At 52.2% G+C, this 9,194-nt stretch overlaps 1 protein-coding gene across 2 annotated transcripts; it reads right to left on the bottom strand.

The window, feature by feature from the left end:
* Positions 1 to 1,232: 1,232 nt before the first annotated feature.
* TSPYL2 (TSPY like 2) lies at positions 1,233 to 8,416 on the bottom strand. 2 transcript variants are annotated; one of them, XM_036840615.1, is made up of 7 exons: positions 7,459 to 8,416; positions 6,117 to 6,194; positions 5,878 to 5,989; positions 5,646 to 5,791; positions 5,421 to 5,518; positions 4,258 to 5,099; positions 1,233 to 1,943 (listed from the first exon to the last, which is right to left on the bottom strand). In XM_036840615.1, exons 1-7 carry the CDS (start codon positions 8,269 to 8,271, stop codon positions 1,774 to 1,776), a joined length of 2,259 nt encoding a protein of 752 aa, XP_036696510.1. In that variant the 5' UTR covers positions 8,272 to 8,416; the 3' UTR covers positions 1,233 to 1,773. The 2 variants fall into 2 exon arrangements, with proteins under 2 accessions (XP_036696510.1, XP_036696511.1); XM_036840616.1 differs by having other exon boundaries at positions 6,117 to 6,227; positions 8,089 to 8,415.
* Between the last annotated feature and the right edge of the window lie 778 nt (positions 8,417 to 9,194).

The following is a 9,194-nucleotide window of genomic DNA, read 5'->3' as shown; positions in this document are numbered from 1 at the left end:
TGTGTCCTGGATGGCATCCTGGAACAGAAAAAGGAAATTTGGTAAAAACTAAGGAAATCTGAACAAAATATGGAATTTAGTTAATAATAATGTATTGATATTTGTTCATCAGTTGTGACAGATGTATCATACTAATGTAAAACGTTAACAATAGGGGAAACTGGCTGTAGGGTATACGGACACTCTCTGTATTATCTTTGCGATAATTCTGTAAATCTAAAACTTCTAAAAGAAAAAATTTATTTAAAAAACCTTCCATATTGCCCCCATCACGCCACTCTCACCTTAGGTATAGCGTCAGCTTCCTCACTGCTCTCCCTCCCTCCAATCCATGCTCCGGGCAGCCAGCAGAGGGCATTCTGTAAAACGCAAATCTGACCGAGTCTGAAGACTTCCAGCAAAGTAAGGGCGTTGGATGGAAAGTTTGGGAGGTATATTACAGAAGACATACCCAGATGTCTGTGTAAATTATCGTTATGATCCAGAAAGAATCTGAGAGGTTTTTCTGGTGTCTGTGGAAATAAAGTTACTGTATCCAAAATTTAAAGCCACTGGGCCTTTCAGACCCAACTCCCGACCACCCCCCCACCCCCGGTCACACAGCTACACAGTAATTTTCCTTTGCTTTTCTTTTATCTCTATGCAAACTCCCCAGCCTGGGCTGTCTTTTCTTGCCTTCTCTCCCAGGTCCAGCTCCAAGGATCCTGCACCCTCTTCCTAAGACGAGAGAGCACTCCGGCATTATTGGATTGTGAAGTCCCGACCGATATCATTTTTATTTTACTACATGCGGACAAGAAAAATGGATTCCTCTGGCTCCCCCACACTCAGCTCATACTAGGCCCGAGGAAAGGTTTGACGCACGATAAATAAAAAGATGAATCACTGAATAAATGGATGTTCTAGGGCCCAGGGCGTTCCTGTGCGCCTGCGCGGAGGGGAAGGCGTGGGATGCTGTTTGCTACCTGCCTGGGTCTGCTGCGGCCGCCCGGAGAGGGAGGGGCTTCCTCGGCCTCGCCCTGCCATTGGCCAGGATGGTCCGCATTGGCCTGACGCAACATTTCTGCGGTCCCGCGGAGCTCGCCCCCAGCCAGCCACCCCCACCCCCAGCAACTACCATCTTGCAGGCCACTGCGTAGACGAGGCGGCTGCTTGCGGGCCTGTGGGAAGGGAGACTGGCTGCTGGGGACCGCGCACCGGGTGGGACAGAAGACTCGAAGCAGCACTTTGAATTTGCTCATAATTTTATTAGGATTACCAGGGTTCACAGGGAACGAGGCGGGACTTCTGGGGGAGGGGGACCAGAATACCGCAATGGTGAAGCGGCCTTGCATAGACACCGAGGCGGGCTAGCGGGCACAGCGGGGAAGGGCGAGGGATGGAGGGAAAGAGAGAGACGGGAGAACAGGGTGGCGGCAGAGACCCCCAAGGCCACAGCGGCCCTCCCCGCTTTGGGATCAAGGGTGTCCACTCCACACAGCACGAGGAGGGGGATAGAGGGGCCCTGACCAAGGCATCACAATAAATACGTTTAGCAGCACACAGAAGCCTGCGGGAGAGGAGGGCCAAAAGGAAGGGGGAATCCCCCTTTCCCTCCCCCCAAAATAAGAACTCTGCAATTACTAAACCATAAAAATAAACTTTAAACCCGTGTACGAAGTCAGTCATCCCCCAGAAGTGTAATATGGGGCCGCTTGGCCCTAGCTGATAGGGAGGGCAAATGGGGCAGGGGGAGAGGGATATAGAGAGGCAGCCCCCGCAAGGGTAAGACATTTATCCCGTTTTGCCCCTCTTCCCTGGGTTGGCCCAAGGGTTTGGGACCTGAAGCACCTCCTCCATGTCAGAGTCTTCTGAGTCTTCCCCTCCTTCTGAGTCTTCTTCGATTCCTTCCTCCTCCTCACTTCCTTCCTCATCATCACTGTCCTCACCTTCTTGCTCACTGCCTGTACAGGGGAGAGAGAAGTAAGGAGGGGAAAATGGAGGAGGATGGTTAGGTGGACAGGTAGATGTCACTCTTAATAGGGAACAGAGCCCACAGTCAGGGCTTCTGAGGGGCGGGACCATTCACCAAAAGCCTCTGCTTGGAACAAGCAGCCAAGTCTGTGTGAACTCAAGTCCAGAAAGTAAGGGCGAGTGGGAGGGAAGCAGGAAGGCAGAGTGGGATGCCTCTGTCCTATCAAAATTGATACATCTCTGAAAGTAGCTTTTTCACCCCCTGTATACAATGTGTGTCTCTTCCTGAGCTCTGACCTCAGCTGAATAAAACTTCTGTTCATCCAGAGGCAGCTCCCTCTCTCTTTCTCCCCAGTCTGATCCCAATAGGCCTCAGTCTGTCTTCTTCAGCCCAATTCCCCACCCCGGCTCCCACCCTAGGGTTGTACAAATAATTCTGCCTCCCCTTCTCTGAAAGAAGAGATGCCACCGAGTAGGAGGGGATGGGGCCGGCAATTCCCTCTGTTTCCCTACCTAGAAATATGTCTAGATTGTGTCTACTCGCTTATTCAATTCCTCCTTCCTCAGTGCCCTCAATGGAAGTTTGCCAGGGATCCCATGGTCAAAACCCCCAGTAGTGGTTGGTCTTCCTGCACCTTCCACCTACCCCAGGGGGCTGCCTCTCCTCCATCTGCCTGCCTACAGCCAGGCTCAAACATATCCCTTGTGTGCCTTCTGCCATCCCCTTCCTAGCCAAGGTTTGACTCTACTGCCTTAACCCCTGTTCATTCCCTCCCCATTCCTACTGTGGTCTGGCTCTACCCCCACCAATCCACTGAACCTACTCTTTCCAAGGTCACAGATGATCTATTCAGCCCCCAATCCGATGGACACATCCCAGTCCTCATTTTACTTGACCTTTCAGGAGCACTGAACACCAGTGACAATCCCCTCCTTCTTAGAATGTTCCACGACCTAGTGCTCCTCCTAAGTCTACCCTCTCAGAGCCTCAGTTTCCCCATCTATAAAAGGAGGATTAGTAGTACCTACCTCATAAGAGTTGCTGTGAGGATTAAATTAGTCAAAGCAAGAAAACCATTTAGAATAGTGCCTGGCACATAGTAAATACTTCATTAATGTTAATTGGACCCAATTAACGTTAACCGGCCCCAGAATCCAGAGGTAGGATTCTGCTCTGGCTTATCTCCTTTCTTTACAATTTCTGACTTCCCAGGCATATCACCAACCACCTGCCTCTAAGCCACCCATACCTTATGTCCAACAAGCCCTTCCAACTCCATGTTCCTCCCTGCATCCCATCAATCCCACCACCATGCCCTTCCCCATCCCAGGAAATGGTGCCTCCTTTGGAGAGTCATCCAGGCCAGAGCCAAACCTAGCAGTCACCTTAAATACCGCCTTCTCCCTCAACCCCCCATATGCAACCCTTCTTCAGCATTTCCCAAAATGTATTCTTTGGTGGACAGTGAACAATGGCCTTTGTGATCAAGATGTTTGGGAAATGCTGACTTCCACAATGTTTAAATAGGTTTCTTAGAGCAGGACTTATCAGAGCCTTTAAGGTGCCAATGTACATGTGACTCTACATAAGGATATTATTGTATGCAGTATTTCCACAACATATTTGACCACTGAACCTTTTTGTGAGCAGCTTTTGGAACCAGTGAAGGGTCCTCAGATGACAATTTGGGAAACCCTGCCCAACATACCATGCATTTTCACCCTTCCAGGTTCTTTTTCATGTGATCCCTTCCACCAAGAATGCCCCATAATGCCCCTTAATGTGAAGGCAGCCTCCAATTCAAATGTCACTTCTTTTCTCTAGTTCTCTCCTTCTTGATTCTGGAGATAGAATTAGCTCCTCCCTCCTCTGGACTCACTGAGCACACTGTTCACTTCACCCCCAGCTCCCCAAACAAGCCTGGGAGTTCCCAGAAGGCCAGGGCTGGGTACAGAGTGTGCTGAATTGCAATATGTTTGCCATTTTTTTCCCTCTTTCTGTGTGAGAACCTGTCTTACTTAGTATACCACCCACTGCCTCCTATCTCTTCTCTCTGCTTCATTTGTCTTGTGCTCTGTTACAACTTATCTACCCATCACCAAGAATTGAAATTTGTTTTGGTTTTGTTACATTTGTGAGCTAAATGTTCCCTGACCTTGCTCTGTTTAAAAACTTACTCAGAATGCTTTTTTTTTTTTCTCTACAAGAGCAGATTGTGCTCATGCTTTGATACTCTGACCATGGGCAGATTTCCTCTGAGAGAAGAGAAAGGAGGTAAGACAAGAGGTGAGGGTCTAGCTCACCTTCCTCACTGCCCTCCTCCTCTTCTTCCTCCACTGATGATTCTTCTACGGAGATGTTCTCTACCTCGTCCTCATAGTCATCCTGGTTGGTGCTGTTATGGTGATCCTTGTCAGAGTCTTCAAGGTCATTCTCATAGTCTTCAATGTCTCTGTCATCATCATCGCTGCCTTCATTGTCACCTTCATTGCCATCATCATCACTACCTTCATTGTCACCTTCGTTGCCATCATTATCTTCAATGTCACTGCCGTCATTGTCTCCATTGTCACTGTCACTGCTGTCCTGGTTGCTGCCGTTGCTGCTGTGGTTGCCACCTTTGGGGTTCTCATCATCACCATTGGGGTTCTCGTCACCATCAGTGTTCTCATCGTTATCATCAGTGTTCTCTTCGTTGTCATCAGGGTTCTCTTCATTGTCATCAGTGTTGTTGTCTTCAGGGTTCTCACTGTTGTCATCGGGGTTCTCATTGTTGTCATCAGGATTCTCATTGTTGTCATCGGTACTCTCATTGTTGTCAGTGGTCTCGTTGTCATCAGCACTCTCATTGTTATCAGTGGTTTCGTTGTCATCGGGGCTCTCGTTGTTAGTGGTCTCACTGTCAATGCTCTCATTGTGGTCAGGGCACTCGCTGTCACAGAGGCTCTCGCTGATGTCAGTTATCTCGTTGTCAGTGGTCTCGAAGCAGTCAGTGGTCTCCATGAAGTCAGAGATCTTGATGTCATGAATGGTCTCATTGTCGGTGATACCATCACTGTCTGAGGTCTCTCCAATAATGTCTTCCATGATGTGATAGTCATCAGAGTCTTCCACGATCACCACCTCATATTCATCCCTGTTTTTACTGTGGGGAAGCCTGGGGTTGAGTATAGGGTTGGTGGGAGGTGGTGTACCCAGAGCAGACACTGAAAGGTGGTAAGTAACTGGGGAGGCAGTAGGCTACAGGGGTTCCCAGGGACGAGGCTAGGTGGGGAGAGTCCCATTTCTGCCCCTGACTACATAACCTCAGGCCGATCACACCCCATTTCTGGGCATCACTCCCCACTTGTAAAACATAGTGGACTGGATTAGGTCCCTTTTGGCTCTACAAATACTGTGTGACACTAGCCTAGTCTTTGCCCCACCCCTAACAAACCACCTCTCAGCCACCAACCCCCACCATCACCTTTCTTCCTTTTCTTGCTTCTTTCTTCTTGCCCTGTAGCCCCCTTCTCCCATCATGTAGTAACGCACAGGGTTAACCCACAGGTCATTCTTGATAATCTGTTGAAAGAGACGGGGGAAGGGAGAACAGAGTTATGAGTACAAGCCACAGAGCCTACTCCCAATACTCCACGCACCCAGGGGCAAATAGCAAGGCCTTCCCTGGCAATGCCAGGAGGGGCCCCACCTCAGCAATCCTGTCGGCCTCTGGGAGGCTATGGTTTGAGAACCAGCTGAAGAAGCTGTGGCTGGCATCCTGGTTCCTGTGCCTGTGGGCCTGAGGTTCCTGGCCCCGGTGCCAGCGAATTGGGGTGGAGTGAGACACCAGCCGGCCTGGGGGGAAAGGAGGCTATGGAGAGGGCGCTGGACAAGGATAGATGGGGTGGGGGGCATGAATTTGCTCTGCGACTGCCTCTTACCCGAGCGATTGCGCTGGAACTCCTTGACGATCACCATATTTGTGAAGTAGGGGTTTGTCTGGAAGTACAGCTTCATTTTGTAGCCCATGGAGATATGTCTGAGATCCTGTACCTGCTCAGGGTGGGGGTAATGGTGGAATTCCCACCACACCATGACCCCTCCCACCCAACCCCCCCTCACCTCCAAGGACCAGATTCCTTGCCCGGTCCTGGTAGAAAAGATATCTCTTTGGCCTGACCTGCAGATTGGTCAAGTAGCGGAAAATGTCTTCATCGCGTTGGTTGATCAAGATTGAAATTTTGGGGTGGTTGAGGAACTGATGGAGGGAGCAGTTTAGGTCAAGGAGTGACTGTTCAATGAGAAGGAGGGAAGGAAGGCCAGTCAGGGCTAGGCAGGGCAGAACAAAAGAGAGGCTGGAGCAGGAGAATTCCTTTTGTGGTCAATGGGACATGACCCATACTTTTATTCCCATGATACTGTCTGTGTGGTAAGAGCCTATGTTTATAAAATGTCAAACCTCTGTATTAAGTGGCCTTGCCATGGTTCATAATTGCTGTGTGTTTGGGTGCTGGGAGTCTATGTCCAAGTGATGTTGTGTCTCTGGGTGCTGAGGGCTTGTGTTCACAAGACATTGTGTGTCTGGAGGCTGAAGGCCCATGTGCAAATGATGCTATATCTGGTTGCTGAGGGCCTGTCATCACACGATGTTATATATATTTGGGTGTTATGGGTCTGTGTCCACATGATGTTGTGTATCTGGGTCTGAGGGTTTGTGTCCAGGTGATGCTATGGTCTGTGTACTGAGGACCTGTGGCCACATAATACTGTACCTGGGTGCTGAGGGCCTGTGATCATGTGATACTTTGCATGAGAGTGCCAAGGGTCTGTGTCCATATAATTCTATTAGGATGTTAAATCCATGTGTTCCTAACATGTTGCATGGTCCCCTAAACTTATCACCAATAGTGAATTCTTGTTATTTTGCCCTTTCCTTCATTTAACTCCTTTCTCTCCATTCCTAGGTACTCCTTCTCCTGATCCTTCAGGGCTCCAGCCCCTTTCTAGCCCCCTCCTCTCCAGCCAGGATTGGGGTCTCCCTAGTATCTAAGCAGAGACCTAGGCTTGCACAGCCATGTGTGACTTGGGCACCCTTTCTGGGCCATTTCTCTGCTGTGTGCCCTTCTCCTCCCTCTTCACTGTCTCTGAGTCAGTTTATCTTCTGTGTGACCCTCCCCTCCTCCTTTCACCATCTCTGGTCCAATTTTTCTGCTGTGTGCCCCTCTACTATCCTCCCCCTTTCACCGTCTGTGATCCATTTTCTTTTATGCTATGCTCCTCCTCTCCCCCTTTCCCATCTGTGGTCCAATTTTTATGCTGTGTGCCCCCCTCCCCCCTTCACCATCTCTAGTCCAGCTTCTCTGATGTTTTGCCACACTCCTTCCATCCCTCCTCCACCAGACCTCGTCATTCTTCCAATAGGGGCCCACCCCCACACCCTTTCACCCAGCCTGTCCCTCCCCCCACCGCCCCCCATTTCTGGTCATGGGCTCCTGGCCCATGAATATAGATGACAAGGATACTGCTTTGACCCAGAAGCCTGGTATATGCTGGATGATGAGATCTCTGCGCTCCAGGAAGGGTCTTCGCATCTGGATGAACTTGCGCTTGAGACGGAGGAAGGCCTTGCCCGCCTTGATATTCACCGCCTCCAGGTCCAGCTGAATGTTTTCCAGCGCCTGCAGGATGCACTCTATCTTCTCGGCATTCTTCTCTCGGCTTTCCCTCTTCACCTTCCTGGGCTTCCTCTTCCTCCTCCTCCTCCTCTTCCTCACACTTTCCTTTTCATCCTCGTCGTCGTCTTCCACGATGATGACGGTCTCTTCCCTCCCCCTTGGACCGGCTAACCTCTGGTACCCCCGTCCCCCTGCGCTACAGGTTTCTAGGGCCTTCTCTCCTGCAAAGCTGCTGGGCTCCGTCACCTGGAAGTCAATCTCCAGGCTTCCCCCAGAAACCTCCGAGGGAGAAAGCGTTTCCAGGCTCTCCGTGGGAGGGGGCGCCCCCCCGTACCCTGACTCGATCGCGGGCTCCCAGCCGGGACCCCCAGCCCCCAGGGTGAAGTACGCGCGGATCCCCCCCTCCTCCAGAATGACATAGGGCGGCGGCGGGGGCAGAGCGGGGCCCAGTCCCACCCCCCTCATGTCAGCCAGCACCTGTGCCGCCTCGGTTTCCTCCCGGAGCCTCGGGCGCTGCTGAGGTGGAGGCAGGGGCAGGCGCAAGAGAGGTGGCGGAGGCGGCGGCGGCGGCGGCGGCGGCGGCGGCAGCTCGCTCTGAGGGGACTCGGAGCTACTGAGGCGGCGGGCCTTGGCCGGAGGCCCCTCATCCGGGCCGTCCATGGTGACCGCGTTCGCACAGCTCAGGGGCTCGCGCTCGCCCCTTCGCTCTCAGTCAGGCCGCCGCTGCCTGTCACACCTGAGGCAGAGCCGCGCCTCACGCGACCAGCTCTGCTCTCAGCCTCGCTCTGGCGTTCCCTCCCACAGCGCCTGCCCTACTCCCTCCGCGCCAAGCGCCAGACCCCGCCCCCTCGCTGACGCCAGGGGCCATCCCGCCTCTCCATTGGCTGCCAGCCGCCGCGGATGCGCTCGCGGCCCCCCGCCCCCTGCCCGCTCGCACGCAATCTGCTTGCCAACACCGCACCTCATCACTTTCCCATTGGCTCCCCTCGGGCCCGCCAATCACCGGGCCACCTCCCTCAGCGACCTTAGAGACGGTGCAGGACGATTGGCCTCGGGGAGAGCTGAAGGGAAGAAGACCCTCTACCTCACCCTGCCGACGTCTTATCAAATGGGAGAAGTACCAGTGGTTCTGAAGACCCAAACGCAAAACAAAAAACAAGCGCAAGCAGTGAGCGGGATGTGCTCAGATAGACTCAAGAGCCTCGCTGTCGTTCTCCCCCTCCTCTCCCCTCCCCGTCAGCAACTACGCACTTCTTAAATCTGCCCCTGCCCCAGCCCTGGCTTTCGCCCCTGCGGCGGCGAACTCGGAGGCGGCTCCTCGGGGCTCGGGTGGCACTCAAGGAACCTGGGGTTTAGAAATCGAGGGTCTTTGGTTTGGGGCCAGGTTTTGACGTGGCGTTTCCCATTTCTGCAAAATAACTCTAGCAATAATAATTGCACCAAAAAAAGTAACTTCTTCTGCGTCATGAAAATGATTGTGATTCAGTTCATCTGCTAGATCTTTCTAGGACTTTCTATCTCTTCATCGACTCCATACTTCTCCTTCCCATCCTTTCCTTTCCATTTCCTCAGTGTACGCTGTT

This window comes from Balaenoptera musculus, chromosome X (genome assembly GCF_009873245.2).
Source record: "Balaenoptera musculus isolate JJ_BM4_2016_0621 chromosome X, mBalMus1.pri.v3, whole genome shotgun sequence".
Classification (NCBI taxonomy): domain Eukaryota; kingdom Metazoa; phylum Chordata; class Mammalia; order Artiodactyla; family Balaenopteridae; genus Balaenoptera; species Balaenoptera musculus.
The sequence above is the reverse complement of the archived record's forward strand: the minus strand, read 5'-3'. Positions and strand labels throughout refer to the sequence as shown.